At 39.4% G+C, this 19561-nt stretch overlaps 1 protein-coding gene across 5 annotated transcripts in view; it reads left to right on the forward strand.

Annotated features, from left to right (window-relative positions):
- Positions 1 to 17086, forward strand: part of GRIA1 (glutamate ionotropic receptor AMPA type subunit 1) — a 185833-nt gene extending 168747 nt beyond the window's left edge. For 2 of the 5 annotated variants that reach the window (XM_075210106.1, XM_075210108.1), the window contains exons 14-16: positions 1112 to 1226; positions 10556 to 10690; positions 14883 to 17086. In XM_075210106.1, the coding sequence (XP_075066207.1) occupies positions 1112 to 1226; positions 10556 to 10690; positions 14883 to 15071 (439 nt within the window). In that variant the 3' untranslated portion in view covers positions 15072 to 17086. The remainder of the gene's footprint in view (positions 1 to 1111; positions 1227 to 10555; positions 10691 to 14882) is intronic. The other 3 variants (XM_075210105.1, XM_075210107.1, XR_012691416.1) reach the window with 2 other exon arrangements.
- The last annotated feature ends 2475 nt before the right edge of the window (positions 17087 to 19561 follow it).

Raw genomic sequence — 19561 nt, forward strand, 5'->3', positions numbered from 1 at the left:
ATCTTCCTCATGATAAGTCATATAAAGAGTATTTTAGCAGACAAACAGAAGTTTATGTTATGTAAAGAGTTGTACTAAGCAGTAGGGGGTTTGACAGGGCTTTAACGTGACCCTTACATTTCTGCACGCCGTTCCTCTTGACCCCCTCTCCACACACCAAGTCACACTTCTCGTCTTGGCTTTTTAAGAATACAACTTAATATGTGCTGGGCGGACCATCCAGTTGCTGTGATGTACAATCAAGGTGCTATGTGGTGGGCATAGAGTGTGCTTGTAGCTGACCTCCAATAATGGCATGTAGCACTACAATAAATGGCTGTGAAGCATACTGCAGAAAGCTTCTGGTCGTAACCATGTTTCTTGACTATAATAAATGTTGAACAAAGCAATTCATTTTTGTTCGGCAACTGAAATAGGCAATTCTATTCCCATAAACACAATGACAAATTTAAAGGTGTACGAAATTCTGAAAAATATTGTATATTCAAAGATGAAAATTTCTTTTGAGATGCTTCTACTTATAACAACAACAATAAAAAATCAATGCAATAAGTGGAAATGCAAAAAATACAATTTAATAGGCACCATTGAAATAGTTTGATCTGAACAAAATATTGCAAGTTTCATAGCGAATAATTTTATTTCAGTGTGTGAATGAATATTATGGCATACCCCTGTACAAAACAAAACAATCAGCCAGGGTTTAGCCATTTTTAAAGATTTCCCACAATGCACTGCATGTGAAAAAATGGCTCAATATTCCCAGCACAGGTGAGGAGAACAGTAAAACAAGAAGCCTGGAATTTATTTGGCTGCCGAGACACCGGGTGCAAGGAAGTGGCTCTTCCACAGGCAGGGGACGGGTGTTGCTGGTTACTCAAAGTGATATAGTTAATACTCGTCTGGCTTGGCTGGAAGAGAGGGGAGAGGTGGGTATTAGGGGATGGAGGGTAAGGTTGGGGGGGGGGGCGCTTGATGGAGTATTGAAGCGTATCACTTTGTCATGGTACACGCATACGTCAATGAATGCCTCAATGAAATGTTGCTATGCTACTGAATAACATAAAATAACATTGGTGATGTTATTTATGTTATTTCCCATGGTTTGAAGAGGTGCTGTAAACCTAGCGGTATTGAAACTCAGTGAGCAAGGCGTCTTAGACAAGCTGAAAAGCAAATGGTGGTACGATAAAGGGGAATGTGGAAGCAAAGACTCCGGAAGTAAGGTTAGTCACGCCCATAACAGAGTTCCCGCCAATGATCACGTGATGCTGTAAGGGCCTTCTGATTGGTTAACAGGGTTTTTTTTTTTTCATACATACATTGCTGCAGCAGTCCATGTTTTTTTGCAGGTTTATGGAAACAACTGGGTCCATGTAAACAATTCTCACATCCGATTACACAAAATCCAACAAAAATAAAATAAAAGTTCCCAACATTAACAATATAACCTAGCTAAACCAGAAATACATGATGTCTGACACTCATTGACATGTTTTTAGAATCCTTCATTTTCCCAGCGCTGTCCTGCCCCCATAATGCACCCATATTTAAACTAATCCTGCAGGGCTGTAATAGAGTAGGCACACAGCTATATTACCCTACAATGCCACATCAAGAACCATAACAGTGTAAAATAACACTCAAATATAGTTATGTTGGGTTAAAAGTATAGCAAGCTGCTGTGGTTAGGGTTTGCCAGTCTTAAAAGAATAAATAATATATTAAACTCATAAGTATAAAGGCTAAAAAAATTAAATAATTTATTAAATAAAGACAGGCCTGATGCAGAGCTGGTTGTAAATTGGGTGCAATTTACACTCAAGAAAGCCACAAATAAAAATAATGTATTTATACCCATATCCTGCGTGGTAGGCATCCTAATATCCATGCAGGTCTGCACCAGTAGCATATGCGCATGGGTTACGCCAGGCACACGTCACAGCCTTGTTTTGACCATTTGTTGTATGTGCAGCAAACACATTTGCCATTAGACATCTATAAAACTTAAAAAAAATTGTTAACAGAGCATAAGCAACTCCCAATCTTGTGTTTGAAAACAATTTCTTAAACATTCCCACGAAAGCATTCTATATGACCGAGTGATGAAGTAAGCACCAATCAGCATCTTTTGTCCATTCACAAACAGCCAATCACAAGTGGTTTACTAGTGTCACAGACCATCATCGTGATCATCCTCCGCTGTTTGCACCTGACAAATAATATAGCTTTCTCGGGTGTATATGCATCTATTTCCTGGTCCACATCCATTCAAAATTCCGCACACATTTCCTTACTGCACTTAGCCTACATTAGAATACCCCCAAGATATCTCTGATTGCATATGTCTGTTCCCACTTTCTGGGCATGGGCAAAATGATTTCATGCAACATACGCTACGCTAACTGGCGTAGTACTCACTCTGCATTAGCCCCAATATATCAAAACTAAAGTCAATAAACTGCTATCAACCCTGTATACTTCCCAAACATGTTCTATGTTTTAGTGCAAACCTTCATTATTATTCGCAACTAAAGTTAGTGTAGTATAACTCATACACTTGACGCATTTCTCCACCGCACAACTGAATTCATCAGAAGCATATATTTATGAAAGATACTTCTGATGGAACCACCTGTGGGTTGGGGAACTGAGTCAGTCGTTTGAGTATTGCAGATTGAACTGGTATCATACACTGAAAAAAAAATCAATGTCCACTACTTCCAATCCATCATCCTATTTCTCAGATATAAGCTTGTGGAAGTTTATATTCCCAAGATTGTATCGCACTGTGAAACGTTGTGGTAAAGCAGTTCTGTGATCCGTTCTTTTTCTGAAGAGAGTTGGTCTGCCGCGGAGCATTGAACATTGGATTTTGCCTGTTAATTCCCCCTACATCTCTCAACAGACATATAGAACGTTAGTTTCTAATGTGAGTAATTGGGGATTAAGTGGAATATATTATATATTTTTTCAGTGGATCCACAGACTGTGTTTCAATAGCGAATATATGTTCAGTGATCTTATACTAATACTGATACTGATACTATGGTCAAATTGCTAAAATGTTTATTACTGATAAAGGATTGGACTGAATCCCAGCACATGTTTGGGATGTTTGATACCAAATTATTGGTTTAATTTTTAATATATTGTCTTTATTTGATAAAAAAAAAATTGCGAGATGAGTCTTACAAAATAGTAATAATAATAATTATAATAATAATAATTGTAGGACACCTATTCACATTTTCTTTACCAGTGAATGATCTGTAACAACTTTATTATATTTATTAGCAATGGGTTATTAATGCACTCTCTGTTAGAAATGTGAGGTTGTAGGCTTGTACACACAGCGCTTGTGTCTGGTCTGCTTGGTGAACAGCACTGAAAGTAGGGTTCATTGTACCCTATGAAGAAAGTGACAACAGTACACACATAAATGGACGGACTGTCCAATCGTGACATAGGTCATACAGCGCAGTCCGTTTCAGTTGAGCCTTACTGTTAGCGGAGCCCTAGAAGCTGCACACTGAAGCACTTTATCCTGGAGTGGCATCATTCTAGAACTACATCATACCTCCCAACCTTCCCAATTTAGGTGGAACAGTCCATATTTGAGAGCTCTGTCCTGCCATACCAATGGGGACAGTTTTGTCCTGATTGATGGGAAAGGTGGGAGGTGTGATGTTCATTTCTGATCTCAGTGTTGGATGAGGGAGTTTGAAGGTAGGAGAGAAGAGAAATGGGCAGCCTATTGCTTCAAACAAACCCCCCCCCCCCCCCCCAAAAAAAAAAACCTCCCTGTTGCTGCCTAAATATTTGCAGGTATGCTACAGCCCCATGCATATTCAGCCATTTCAATCGACAATGTTTGCCATGGGGTTATGATTCCGCAGACCTGTAACGGAGAGTTTGCGATTTCCTATTATTCTGCTCCTCCCAGGCTCCTCCCTCAGGTCATGCACTGCCAGCTCTGCAGAGAGAGGTACATGAGCTAGTGCTAAACAGAATAAAGATACCAGCTGCGACATCATTCTATGTCACGGAAAGGCAGTAATATGATCTGCCTCTTGCCCTTTCTTTCATGTATACCAGCCAGCTCCCTGAAGCTCATGGGCGGGTCCCGGAACGCAGCTAAACAAGAGGAGCAATTGTATCGACCCTCTGGCTTTTTCTGCTGATGCTGTAGCAAAGTAAAGCTGCAGCCCCGCGAAAGTGGCTTTCAGTGTGTAGCTTCCAGGGCTCAACTATCGGACAGGAGCAAATAAGTGTTTCACGTACCTGTTCCTCCAGCATTATTTACATATGCCCATGTGTCCCCTAGTGACCAGTGTCATTACTGAGGTTTCCAAATTTTCAAATTAAGCTTGTCTGAAACTTTTTCTTATTATATTTTTATTTTTTACCATTTTTAACTTTTATTACACTTATTATTACATTAGGCCAACATGTGTAGCTCTTCAGCTGCTTAGGAATAAGCCCTGACATACACTAGGAGAAGTTATTTAGTGCTGATAATTGATCAATACATAATTTCTAAATGTCAATATAAATGATAGAATGATAGACAAATAGATAGATTGATCGAGACATAAATCATCGCTTTCATGCTGCCGCCCAGGCAATGTCCCGGGTATATGAACCCGGGATATTGCCGAAGGTACAGAAGGGGGCTGATTCTCCCCCAGAGTCCAAATCCCGGATAGACAGCGTTTATACTGAACACGGGTCTGCCCGGGGTCTCCATAGCAACATCACAAGAGGAGCTCTGACTGGCTCCTCTTGTAATGTTTTTTTGCTTGTTTTGTACTTTAAAATTGTGTCTGGTGAGACCCGGGTTGAAAAACCCAGGTTCGCACCATTAATAGTGCACAGGGGCGCACGCAGGGGTGGGTTCTGGTTCTCCAGAAACCCCTCCCCTCCGCGAAGAACGGGGGCTAAACAGTGCCCCTACATAGCGGCACTTTACTGTACAGCAGCCGCGGCGCTGTCAAAGAAGTGTCCGCAGCGGTGCTGCAGCAGCTCTCTATATTTTTTTTAAAAATCCTGCGTGCGCCCCTGGTGCAGGCGACTCGGGTCCTCTGACTTGCTCTGGCAAAAACCCGTGGTTTTGGTGCAGTATGAATGGGGTATAACTATTGTCCCTATAAACAATTAACTATTAAGAGTAAATTTAAATGCATAAGAGCAAGTTTAGATCTGCAACAATATGTATTTATAATAAGGAAGCCAAACCTGACCTTTAATTCTAAAAAATGTATATAACTTCCTACTGTGTTTTCTTTGGGGCAAAGGCAAGGTTTGATCACCCTAATGTACAGGCACACATTATTTGTAACAAGCCGCACAATTCAGCTTATATGTAACTTCTGCAAGTATTGCATACTTGCCAACTCTCCCGGAATGTCCGGGAGACTCCCGCATTTTGCGAGAGTCTCCCGGGCGAGTGTGGCAATCTCCCGAATTCTGCCCACTTCCTAGTGAAGTGGGCAGAATTAGATCCCAAACGCAGCGATTCCCGGTGAATCGCGGCATTTGGCCCGACCCCCCGCTGTCAAATGACGCAATTTGCATCATGAAGTCACAGGGGCGTGAGGGGGCGGGGCAGCCAAATTGCGTCATTTCGGCCCCGCCCCCTCACGCCCACCTCCACTGGCTGGCTCCCGGATGGGAGCTGAAGAAAGTAGGTAAGTATGAAGTATTGTGGCACATTGTTTGAAAACTGGTCATCTTTGTACTCTGCTAGACCTTTACTCACAAAATATATAAATCTGCTAACATCACCACGAATTGGCAGACAAAAGAACCGTGGGTGTTTAGCATTTTCAACCTGGATAAGGACAAAGAATAAATCGACACGTTGAACGGTTTTCATATATGCCTGGCGGCCATGATCGGATTTTAAATGGAAATATTTCAAGTGCTCATATAGAAACGCTCAAGTTGTCAGTTCAACCTGTACATGTACTTGCAGCCAACTTGCACGCTATATGAAAGCAACAAATAATAATCTATTATAATAATATTGTGCATTTAGGTATTAGCCCGTAGCAAATTTTTGCCTTAAACTTCTAGTCATCTGACAAAAAAAATGTAATGAAAAAAGCTGCCGAAAACCTTAATTAAAAAATGTAGAAATGAAATACCGCAGTCATGACATTGGTCACTGTATTTCTATTCCATACAAACCTAGCTCTGTTGTGGCTTCCATAATAACACAATATTCTACAGCTAAACAACCAGTTACAGATACAACAAGATACAATATGCCCAGCTTAACAAGTACACAAACATAAAAAAAAAACAAAGGGACTAAAACAAGTGTAAAGAATACTAAACAAAAACAGAAGATAAAACTGTAATGTAACAGAATGCAAATAGTACTATATATAACCACCTGAACTCTTTGTTTAGAAGAAACTAGTAAAATATCATTTTATTGTCAATGGAAAAATATACAACATGATAAAGGCAAATCCTAAATCCTTTTCTATAATAACAACTATTATATCATCACTCTACTACAGGAATATTGTCCCATCATATACAATATCTTTTTTGTTTTTTTTACCAGTTTATTTGTTTATTTTGTTTGTTTTTCATGTCATTTATTTTGCACATGTTCTAATGCATGCGATATATTTATGTAAAAGGCTGTATGGCAAAATTCCCCAAACTAATTGAGTATACATAAAATTAGATCTGTTTAAAAAGTAATCCGGCCTTCCATATGCCCCATCATCCCACTCTGTGTGTCTAATCTGCCAGTCAAGCACTACGAACATAAAATATCCATCCAATAGGACGTGTATGAACGTCTATGCAGAGCAGTCATTGGCTGGCAGATAAATTAAGAAAAGACATGATTTAACTGGGTGTTAGGTTTTTGGTACTAGAATGAAGATAAAAAGAAAATGCATTTGCACTTTTTGTTGGGGTTACCCCTACTGGCTGACATTATACTGACACGTGTACAGTATTTTTGTTTTCTCACTGAGTATATAATGAGTATATAATGTTTTATATAGTTGGCAAGGATATGTGAATTACAAAAATAAAATAAGTAATAATGTATCACATGCAATATAATACATCTCTTAGGGGGTCATTCAGTGTAAAAGCTGAGACTGCTTATTGCATTTGCAGTCAGTTATGTAAGCCTAGATCACACCTTTGGGAGATATTCCACCTGGACTGGAGGTATTGCTGTACAAGATTTTTAATGAAAATCCGTTTATGCATCCAGACACATTCATTGTGAGTCAGGCATAGAGGAGCATAATCAACACATGCCATATAGTAATAGGTTTTAACACATACATGACTTCTAGAATAGAGACAACCTCATAGCCACACAAGTTAAAATAATATTAAGGGGGAAACCAGCATCAAAATCTCAATCTATGGACACGTTGATTAATGGGTGGGATGAGAACGGTGGTAGTCTTATTTCTGATGGTAAAAATACAGTCGGCAGTAATACCGACATGAAAATCCCGACAGGCTAAATGCTTGTATGTACATTTCCCAGACACTGAAAAAATACCGACGTTGTGATCGCCAACAGTGAAAATGCCGACAGTCACAATGGCGGCATTAAGACGACAATGCCGGTGGGTCCAGAAGCTATACAGCCACCGGACCCGCCAGCAGTAAACAGTGATATAAATTAATAACTAAATGGGAAGTAATGTACTTACATTATAGAAACAATTTAGCAAACAACTTAATACCACCCACTAGACACTACTGTCTGGAAGAGTGGGCTTGGTGTATACAGGGCCTCTTGTCCTATGTTGCCCAGAGTTACAAGCCAGTATTCCTTTATAGTAAATCTAGTACTAGCTTGGGCATGGGCCATAGGAACACATGTAGGCAATACTAAGAAATTAAACCGTTACATCAGGTCATGTGAGCTTAGCACCTTCATCAACCATTTTCAAATAGAGATGTGCAATTTAACACTGCACCCACCCATCACAACTGACCCTTGCCATGTGCTTAACATTACCTTTAGTCATGGTTTAAATTCCTTCTGTGCTCACTTAAACCAAACTAATTGTTTAGTAGTCTGTTTTGTTTTCCTTTTTATGATCATTTTTTTTATTATTACTTTCTGTGCTTTCATATATGTTTTATTTTTTATGCTATCACTTTATCCCGGAAAACTCAATATACTTTTCATCTCTCCAGGTCATCATAAGCACATCAAAGAAGATAATTTGTACACTGCATGGATTCATTCCTTCAACACATTCGACAATCATTTCTATCATAAATACTCTACAGATGTATCCAAACGTAGGATTAATATTAAATTGTACTTGATTATTGCTGCTGTAGCATTAAAATTATCAAATATTATTGAGAATAATAAGGACCACCAATAGTATAATAAAATCACCAATTTAAAGGACAATCAAATAAAGGGATTCCTCACACACACAATATCATCCGATACAATCAGTCAACCGGATCCTCTAGAAGTTTTTGATACACTGTTGCTTGTCGAATAGAGGCCCCGAAAATAGAAGATTATCCGCTTTGGGTGCATGCCTATATCTAAACGAATGTTCTCTGGGGGGAGGTGGGTTTTGGATGCTGTGTTATGCTATGGGGCTGTGGTGGGAGGGCAAAGAATATAAGAATGTTGCTAACCAGGGTGGTGTGCGAGAAAATGTTCAGCTGTGTCCGGCAGATGCCAAGCTTTTTTAAAGTGTTACGGTAATCCAAATGGCCAGTTTTGTCCACTCAATGATATAATATCATAAAAATTGTTACATTTCAAATAGTAATTATTTTATTGTTTCACATGTTTACAAGATTATTTTTATTCTTTATTGTAAGAATAATTAATTTAACAAAACTTTTTAAATTACTCCTAAAGTATGGTACAAAATAATGTTGTTGTAGGAATCGGTGGTTCTCAACTGCAGCCATTAGAGCGTTGTAATTTGTGATGAATGATTAGCGGAGTCATTGAAAGCAAGCGGCTGAGAGAAACTATGGGAATGGTTGATTATGGAATTGGAACGAGACAGTTTAGTAAGTGAACAATAAGACAATTGCCAAATATGGAATATAAGAAGAAGACAACAAGAATACTGTAAATGTTTGTAGAGAATGATGGGGTAGAGAGATAGAGTAAACGTAGGAAACATGCAAAAAGAAGAGAGGTTTTCACAGAAAAACAGAATAAGTCAGCGAAAGGGTGAAACTTAAAGAGAGAGATGTAAAGAGAGGAATGTGGAAGGAATAATATATTCAGACTCAGAGAGAATGAAGTTTAAGGTACAGAGGAGCATTGTTGAGAAAAGAATAGGGGCGTTAAACAGAGTTTAGGTAATACAGGGAAACTGAAAGATGTTAATGTACATGAGAGGAGAGAAACAGAGAAAACAGGATGATGGCTAGTGAGACAAATATGGTGGCTTGCAGAAATGAAAGGTAGTGAGAAGTTCAGAGATAGTGTACCAAACAGAATGTCTTTCAAAACAAGGGTGGATGATAGGAAGAAGGCCAGGGATATTTATGACTCAGTAGAAGGAAAGTCAGCGTAGATGTACAATAGGTAGAAGCACATAGTAGAGAAAAGAGCAGAAAAGAAGACAAACTAAAGAAGAAGATAGAAGTTAGGAAGTACACTCAGATTGAATGTTTAGAAAATATAGGAAGCTAGGAAAGATAGATGAAGGATAAAGGAGTAATCGGAATTTGTAATTAGTCCTTCCATGCACACACATACTGTAAAGTGACAATACTGGCTGTACCTTGGAACCCTTGTATGAGATGAGTCATATGAGAGACACAGAAATCAATGTAGGAAACAGTTGGAGCAGAACATTTCGGATATCTAAGAAAACAATTGTTAGGGAGATTAAGACTGACAAGATGAAGGGTTGGTGCTATAGATAAGAAAACATATATATTTTCGAAGTAAAAATTAGCATTCATTCCAGGGAGCCAACTCTTAGCGCAGGACTTTGGGTGGTTGCTGGTCCCAGTTGAGATCCACCAATATAGACATTTCTGACCTCTGAACTCTCTGTTTCCTTAAAAAATTGAGATTTCAGTGCATTCAGTTCTTAATTCAATAGTTCAAGCAGCTTTTCATTTGCTGCTTTGCTCAACAAATTTAAACCACCATAAGATTTAAAGCACTTTCCTCTCTTGTGCTGACTCAAATTTATCATTGTTGTACTGACTTTAAAAAAAAAGATGGGTCAGTTCTCAGTCACCGATAATTCTCCTTTTATTCCAGAGCTTAGCGAACCTTTGCCTAAAGATTATCTTAGAATGTGCTTTTAGGATGTACAGACAACTTTAAAAAGGCTTAACCCCTCCATTGCCAACTGCGAATTACAGTGGGCATAAAGGTGTTTAATGGCGCTGCTTGGTGTATGTCATTGGTATGTTGATGAGTCTATGTCATATGAGAACGGTGGACGTGGGCGGTTTAGGAAGCTTGAGGCTGTAAGCCAAGATATCTAGTGCTGTTGTAACATATTCTTCCCCCTCCCTATTTCCCTGCTCCTTTCTTCTCTGGTTCCAGGATAAGACAAGTGCATTGAGCCTTAGTAATGTCGCTGGCGTCTTCTACATCCTGATCGGAGGGCTGGGACTGGCCATGTTGGTTGCACTAATCGAGTTTTGTTACAAGTCCAGGAGCGAATCCAAAAAGATGAAGGTGGCATCACATATCTTGTCATATCATTTCCTTCTGTCTCAAATGGGTTTCACTGTATAATGATTAAACAAATCTAAAGATTGAAATGATAGCTCCACATAAGATATATATTTCTTTTTTACCTAACACTATCCCATCCCCAATTAGCAGAACTGTTGGGGTTATATACAAGGGATTCCAACAACTCTGGAGAAGTCAGCCCACCAGTACCACAATGCATCTAGTCTTTACGTTGACATCCAGGAGAAGAGGTTCAAACAGTAGAGTGAGTTTCTAATACTGACTGACCAGGTCCACTGCTTGGTCTGATCATGACCTAAGTGAGAAACCAAGAGTGTGCTTTTCAGTTTGAAATTATCCTGATTGTTAGCGCACAGACCACAAGCCATTGCAGTATTGGCGGTAGTAAGTTCCATTACCTGAGGTCAGGAGCTGGCTAATGTTGCATTGAAAACAAGCATACAGTATCACATTCCACCCATAGCTCTTCAATATTGCTCTGTTACAGAGCTATGTGCGGATTAAGTCATTTAGTACACAGTCACAGCAGCTTTAGATAACAAGAGTGTTTCCACCCTATTTGCTAAACCTGAAGGGAGCATCAAAAGTGGGAAGACCTTTAACATAATTTCAAATAACAGAAATTGTACATTAAAGTAACAGTAGCTTTAAGAGCCTCCTCTGTGTTCCCTTCACTGGAATAAATCTCACAAATGGAGGTATCGTTCCTCTCTTTTTGTGTATTGGCTTCTGCTTAGCCCCTGCAACTTTAATAAATATATTGCTTTTCCCTAGTAGCCGTACATTAATGCCATCAAGCAGAGCTGTTTATTTTCTTTGCTCTGAGATACAGCACAGCCCTGCTGTGTTGCTTGCAAGATTCAGTTGTATCCAAGGAGCAGTTTTGTGTCATAATCCAAGGTATGCAAAGAAAAAGAGAACAACTCTGCCTAATTATATAAATACCTGAACGAAAACAACAGAAGGAAGGAGAACAAACAAATTAGTAAAAGTTGCAAGAGGGCATATACTAGCCAATAATTAAAGTAATATGAGGGTTAAACAGCAAGCTTAGATTCCCTTAACACCAGACTACAACAGCTTGGGCAAATTCATAAACAAAATCACTCTGACTCAATTTATATACAAATCCTCTCCATTAAGGTAGACATTCAATCTCTCCACGCAGAAAAAACTGAAAGAGCCCTCCACTGGTTGAGACAAAAATTCTATGAAAAAAGTAATAAATCCGTTACTATTCTTACAAAACAAGTTAAAAGCTAAAAAAAAAAAAAGCTGCACAAACTTATCGTGGCCATAAGGGACAAGAAGGGGAAAATTAGTTATGATCCTACTATAATTAACAAATCTTTCCACCATTTCTATAACTATCTCCATAACCTACTAAGACGCCTCCTTTTCGCCATCCACACCCGCTGTTATACAATAGTATCTACTTAAACTGGAGAGAAATTTAGCTAAAAAGATTAATTCAGATATAGCTGAGGAAGAGGTGAAAGAGACACATAATGCTCAGAAACCTGTAAGGCTCCCAACCCTGATGCTTTCCCCATATCATACTACAGAACCTTCTCCAATATTTTTCTATTCTTCCTGGTGAAAGCTTCCACCCAGATACTATGCGCTCTACTATTATAGTCAAACTTAATAAAGATCCAACCATATGTGCTAACTATCTTCTTAATTCTAAAATATTAGCAAACAGATTGACCACCCATCTTATTGACCCAGACCAAGTTGGTTTTGTCCCCACGAGAGGTGCGTTTGATAACACTAGAGGAACAGAGGGCCTGATTCCGTATAGAAACCAATCAAAGATTTCCTCTTGTGATATTGGCCTTAGACACCAAGAAGGCCTTTGATAGGCTTTCCTGGCCATTTATGTTTCAAACCCTCAAAACTTTTGGATTTTTTAGGAACTTCAAGCCATTCAGTCTTTATAACATAACCCATCACCCTCGGTCTTGATGAATGGCTTGAACTCCTCCGTATTTAGTATAACCAATGGACTAGACAAGACTGCCCCCTCTCCCCCCCTAATTTAAGCACTCTTCATTGAACCACTTGTCCCTAAGGTTAGACTGAATACAGATGTAAAGGGAATCCAGTTTATGAACAGACAATTGAAAATCTCACTCGTTGCGGACTACATACTTTTAACATTGTCCTCGGCTCCGATTTCTCTCCCTAATTTGTTTATAGAATTTAACGAACTTGGCTTCCTCTCAGGATATAAAGTGAAAAACTCCAAATCTGAGGCACTCGCTCTTCACCTCCCTCCGCACATTAAAAATCCAATGCTTAGATGGTTTCTCACCAAAACCTATAACCAGCGTTTACTAAGCTAACTTAGTAAACGCGATCGACACAATTTGAATTCCCTGTACATCCCGTGGTTTGGGAGGATCAATACTATCAAAATAATTTTTTTGCCGAAGCTGCTGTATCTGTTTCAAACTTTGCCATTAAAAGTCCCGGATTCTTTCCTTTGCTCCCTCCAATCCCTATGCGGAAAATTTGTTTGGAATGGCAAAAAGCCTAGACACAGTAAAGTTTGCCTAGCTAAGTCAAAACACAGTGGAGACTTGGTCTTACCCTATTTGACAAGTATTATCACACTACCCAATTAAGTCATGTTTTCTCCTGGCAAGCCATATTCTGTGTAAAAAAATGCCTTTGCTCCCTAGGAGCCTTAGACCAGCCTCAGCTTCCCTTGCCCCCTCCGTCCACTTCACACTTGAGATTTGGGATAAAGTAAATAAAAAAATTGAGCTGGCTCCACATCCATCACCCATTATACTGATCTGGAAACACTCCCTTTTTCCTTTGGGATGTACTGAAGCCTATGCACACCTTTGGCTATCAGTGGGACTAGATAGATTCCTCTACATAATGGTGGAATATGCTCCACACTCCTTTGCGGAATTGTGCAAGAAATATAACCAATCCCATACTCTTCAATTTTATACAGACCCAGACACAATCCACCAAGTTTAGAACCCCAATGCCATTTGAACGCCACTGCATTTATAACCCTAGACGTTGAGACTATATCTCATTGCTGTATAGCTTTCTCCTGTTTTCTTCTTCCCCACTGGTCAAGCAATTTGAACAGGCAAGCGAACAGGACCTTGGAATATAGCTTGTCAGGGAAGGATGGTCACTCATTCGGCAACGTGTTTCTAAACCCTCTAGCAATACGGCTGTACAGGAAAATACATATAAAATGTATACCAAATGGTACATGGTTCCTACAAAATTACGTATCACACATTCGACCATTGTCTACATGTCTGGTGGGATTCTCCACTCATATCTCGATTCTGGGATGACGTTTAGTCCTGATTGCTCAGGTTACTGATTTTTAATAACCCAAAGACCCACTGACCATATTACTCTGCCAACCAGTCAAACCCATTGCCAAATCTTCTGATTTGCTAATTCGCCATTTCTACAATGGAGTTAAACTTCAAATAGCCAGTCACTGGAAGAAGGCTTCACAACCTTCGAGAAATGCAGTTATCAATAGAATTTGGCATAAAGCTTCTATGAAATATATGACAAATCTTCTCCATGATACAGTTGCCAACTTTCATAAGGTGTGGGATCCCGGGTATTTATATAACAATAGCAGCTCCCCAGGTACATTGTAACTACTTCATTCAGTTATCCTGTTCCTTGACTCATACATTTGTACTTAGTAAATAACCATACTATTACTTAAAGAAGAGCTCCACAATGACCTTAACTTATAGAGTGACACTACCCCTTCCAGCTAGAAAAATAGTGGTGACCAGTGTCGGATACTCACACCACGATTGCTTGTGTAAGAGTCAATTCTGGGAATTGTTGAATTTCAGTGCTCCATCACCTCTTATTTTCACAGCGCATCATCAGGCTCTCTCAGTATGTGTTCTCTGGTTTACAAAGGCGCCAGTGGGAATATCTAATGATCATTAGAGGTCCTAAACACTGGACTCAACCTTTCTGCTAATTGGGGGTATGGGTTTTACACTATAATTTATATTGTTTTAAAGGGATTAGAATGCAAATTAGTATAATGACACTAACCTCTCCATCTAGCACATTTTGGCAAAATATGTTTATGTTATAAAATTAAGTGTTATCTTACTGAAAGGACAGGGGCTCAAACCCCTATCCTCCTCAAAAGGGCTTCTGTTTAATTCCACAGCAAACAGTCACAGAAACGGTTCGGATGGCAACCCTACCAAGACCTTCCACGGCAGGGGGTAGCGATGAAAACGGCAGAGTGGTCAGTCACGACTTTCCCAAATCCATGCAGACAATTCCGTGCATGAGTCATGGTGCAGGTATGGCCCTAGGAGCAACTGGATTATAATACCAGCAGACTTCACGCCGCCTAGTGAAGCAATGATGACCTTCCCCCCTTCCAGTGCCAAAAACACATGGACACATTCTATGGACTTTTCGCAGTCACTCAAAGATCTCCTTTTTTTTTTTTTGTTTGTTTCTTTGTTTTCTTTGTTCTTTTTGCCACCTGTGGCAGATTTACGTGTCAGTAACTGCAATAAAGAGCTGATTGGGGAAGAAAGGAGAACCTACCCTGTGGGCTGGACATTTGAATGTTATCAATAGACTCTGATCCCACAATGGTTCAGCTCATCAACTCTTAGTTTATTCAATTGTTTAAGGGGAATATTATTTTCTTTGCCATTTTCATTCCATTTTTTTCTTTTTACGTGTTAGCTTTCTGAATAAATGCTCCTGGCATTCCCTTCAAAGTTGGGAGACGCAAAAATAGAATGTCCTTCATCTGGGCAGCCCTGAAAGAGAAAGCGGTCATGAAATGGGTGTCTTTTTCAGTCTGGAAATAAAACAAGTGACACAAAGCGAAAGTAGAATCAGGCAAACAGATAGCTGTACATAGAAGAAGAGAAACATAACAAAGAGACTTTGAAGTACAATCATGCCGATCATCATGATCGTTGGAGATACGCTACGTATTAAAAAGTAAAGTGTCAACATCACAGGACTACAACAAAAATGTATAAACTGTAAACTGATGCAGAATTTGTCAGTGAAAAGTGGTGAGAATGAACAATACCACTGGACATCAGATGTCAGATCTAGGTTGTTAATGTGGCTACAACTCTAAGCCATTACTATCCCTACTTGAGGGCACTGGTCATCTCCACATCAACGCACAATAAGAACTCAAAACCATATCCAGCAAGATTAGAACGTCCGTGATTGTGTATCAAGGCATATCTATAAATAAAAGACACCTCAGCCAATGTGGGCCATAGTAATGTTCAGTCTGCAGATCCAGGAAATGTTTTCCATAACATCTACAACATCAGGATCTTATTTGGATGCTTTTGAGGTTGTAAAGTATCGTGTAAGACGTCATGCACTGTACAATGATTATTGTTGAATGTTTAAGTTGATGCTGTGATTAAACAAGCAACATACATTTTGCCAGCAGTCATGGGAATGTGACCAACGTCGGGAGATATAAAGGAACTGTGCCTGATCTCACCATTATGTTGACAGATGTCATGGAGACAGGATTATGCATTTAATGCCATACCTTATTCACCTATAAATCCATTTGTTTTCGTTTTCAGCCCCTCAGTCTTTCCGCCGTATGGAGGCAATGTTCCTGAAAACAGTATCTTTCACAAGTTAGTGTTTTCAAATATTTAGGTTTTTTTTCCGATTTTGAGTATTTTATGAGTTCCTGTTTCAATGTGTGAAGAAGACAGATATTATCCTCTGAACCTCTTCGAAAGTGTATGTTGCCATTTTGGAGTGGAAACATATCCTTTTTACTAATTCCTCAAAATTCTGAGGAGCTTTCCAGCCATCTGACTCAAGGGCCTTGCTACTATCGGAAGTGAACTTGACCACGTGACAAGGGCATTGCAGCAAAAAGTCCTGTCTTGCACAGAGGGTCTTGTTTGCTCAGTGACTACAAGACGAGACTTGGTGGGACGTAGGACACAACAGCATTGAAGATGTTGAGTGTTCACTTGTACTTTGTATTTTTATTACACTTTCTTAAAAAACAGAGGTGTGGAGCCAAGCTCGGTTTTTACCCCGAGAATGGACTCCACATTTATTCCCTTCAGGCGTTTCATTCCGTTTTTCCTCTTTGATACCTGGATATTTTTCTTCACAAAAGCTGTATTTGTTTTAACTCTGATGTCAAAAGTGCTAAGCAAGATAACGTTTGGTCAAACAACAGAATCATCGTTTGGTTTGTTTTAAGGTGCGATGGCGAGGTGGTGTCTCTCCTCTGCATCTCCTTGCTTCTTGCCTATCGCCTTTGTTTTCTTTTCTTTTTTCTTTGAATTAATATAAAATGGACGTGGTTCCTTTCTTTCAGGCAAATCAGCGTCTGTATACAGTCACTTATGTGCGAATGGTTTGAATGTGTCTGTGATATACATACCTAAGAAGATCCGCCATAGAACATTAATAATAAAACATGAATTATTCGACAGTGGTGGAACTACTACCATTGAAGGGGTGCAGCTGCTTAGGTGCCCGGGAATGAGCGGGGGCCTGTAGCTGCTTCACTGCATGCAATTGTTGTAGTTCCTGCCACTATGATGTCTCAAGTACAGAGAAGGCGAAAGAAGGATTCACTACACATGCACAGAGGATGCACTCCATTGCCAGCCCCCCCCCCCCCCCCAAAAGATTTTTTACTATGGGGCCCAGTGATGTAGTTTTTGGCCCCTAGTTGTGCTGCATACTGCTGAAGTCTGTCTATGAATATGTTTTTAGAAATATATATATATGGGATAATATAACCCTTAAGTAAATGAGAAGGATATTAGGATTAACCAAAACATTCTGTGACTACAGTGAGATACAAGGTGACAAGCCAAGTGGCTTTTATACAGTTCATGGAAATAAGTAAAACATATATTAGTGGATGCATTATTATTTACAGTACACACGTTGTCCTGGAGTGATGAATTCAACATTTATACAGATATTACATAGAATAAAACAATTCAGTCTGGCGCTCCACTTGGGTATGCAGCTATGTATGTATACCCAATACCCACTTAATATTCAAAATACCATATGTGTCAAACTAAAGAAGATATATACACTTGTGCTCCCCTGTCTGCACAATAGGGTGCTCATCAACTTGGGTCCACTCTCCCAAAGAGATTTTTTTCTTTCAAAAAGGTGAATTGTACTGCCCTTAACAGGACTCACATGTAAAAAAACATAATAACAAACATAATGCAATATGTTATGCTATCAATGATCACAGAAAGTCCACCACCATTTGACAGACGTCTTCCACTTTTCTCCGTGGACTATAATGTAATCGACAATACAACGAGTGATCCTCTTATTCTTAACCCCCCTCGGGGTGTATGCTTAGCTGACAGGGGTGTCTGTACTGAATAGGAGTCCTATTCAGTCCAATCACTCCTATCAGCTCTGCTGTTAGGTGGGGAAATTAAACACTTCAAAGCATGTAGCCTTCTTGCCCGGAAATATATATCCTATAGGCTTACTGGTGGCGCCGGAAAAGGAGGGGAGGCGTTCAAGGAGAGTTCAGAAAGATAAAATACTAAAGTTCTGGTCTATGACTCGGTGATAGAACGGATCCACAATTGGAGTTGAGAAGGAGCTTTGCCCTTTGTTTGGCTGTAAGCATACACCCTGAGTGGGGTTGAGAATAAGAGGATGACTCGGTGTATTGTCGTTCACATTATAGTCCACAGGGAAAAGTGGAAGACATCTGTCAAACGGTGGTGGACTTTCTGTGATCATTGATAGCATGACATATTGCACTATGTTTGTTATTATGTTTTTTTACATGTGAGTCCTATTAAGGACAGTTCAATTCATCTTTTTGAAAGAAAAAAATCTATTTGGGAGAGTGGATGCAAGTTGATGAGCACCCTATTGTGCAGAAAGGGGAGCGCAAGTGTATATATCTTCTTTTGTCTGACACATTTATACAGATATTAATTACAGATGGTTTCAAATATACTAACATCAATTATGTGATATGTATGCGAAAAACCTAATTTGTTGCTGTGGTTCAACTCGTTGCTGTGGTTCAATGCAGTTTTCCACCTAAATGCTAATGGTAATAAAAATAGTCCTGTAGACACTAAGCCTATATAGATATTGAGAAAAGGGAATCTCCCAGCTGCAACTATAGAGGTATCTCAACGCAGCATGTGAACCAATTAAATGTCGCTCGCGTCCAATGCTGGGACACCCTCTACAGCTAGGTGCGGCCTGCTCCCGCGGGAGTCCCTTAACCAATCGCAATAAATACTGCAATCTGGCAAAGTGTTTCCAAACCCTTTAAAGCGTTTCAGGTAGCACAGTCTTTTACATTCAGAAAAGGAGGTCATCCTTTTCTCATGAAGTTTGCCTGGTCCATTAAATTCACACCATGCTTCCTACTGAATGCCAAATGCTGCAAACTGTATTTGGTGTCACTTCTCATGTGAATATATGTGTATCAAGAAGAGATAGATAAATACTCAAAGTCAGTATGTGATAAATAACTGAATTATAGTGGGAAAACCAATACACGAGTGAGCCCTTGTTTCATGCTAGAGATTTGTAATTTTAGTTTTTAGAATTGTGGTTCACATTTTCCATTATTTTTTTAGGCTAATTTACATAGCAACAACATTCGGGTTATGCTGAGTTCTCAAAAGACCTGGGGCCCAGCTATACAACCAAGCTCAACATAATTATAGTTCTTCCCACTGAGTAATAATATAGCTGCTAATATAATCTATTTGTTTGGGATAGATCGATGTATATTGATCGCAGTGATGAAGTCTCAAGGCCACCTAAGTGCAACAGGTAAGT

The sequence above is a fragment of the Mixophyes fleayi genome, chromosome 4 (genome assembly GCF_038048845.1).
Source record: "Mixophyes fleayi isolate aMixFle1 chromosome 4, aMixFle1.hap1, whole genome shotgun sequence".
NCBI classification, from domain to species: domain Eukaryota; kingdom Metazoa; phylum Chordata; class Amphibia; order Anura; family Limnodynastidae; genus Mixophyes; species Mixophyes fleayi.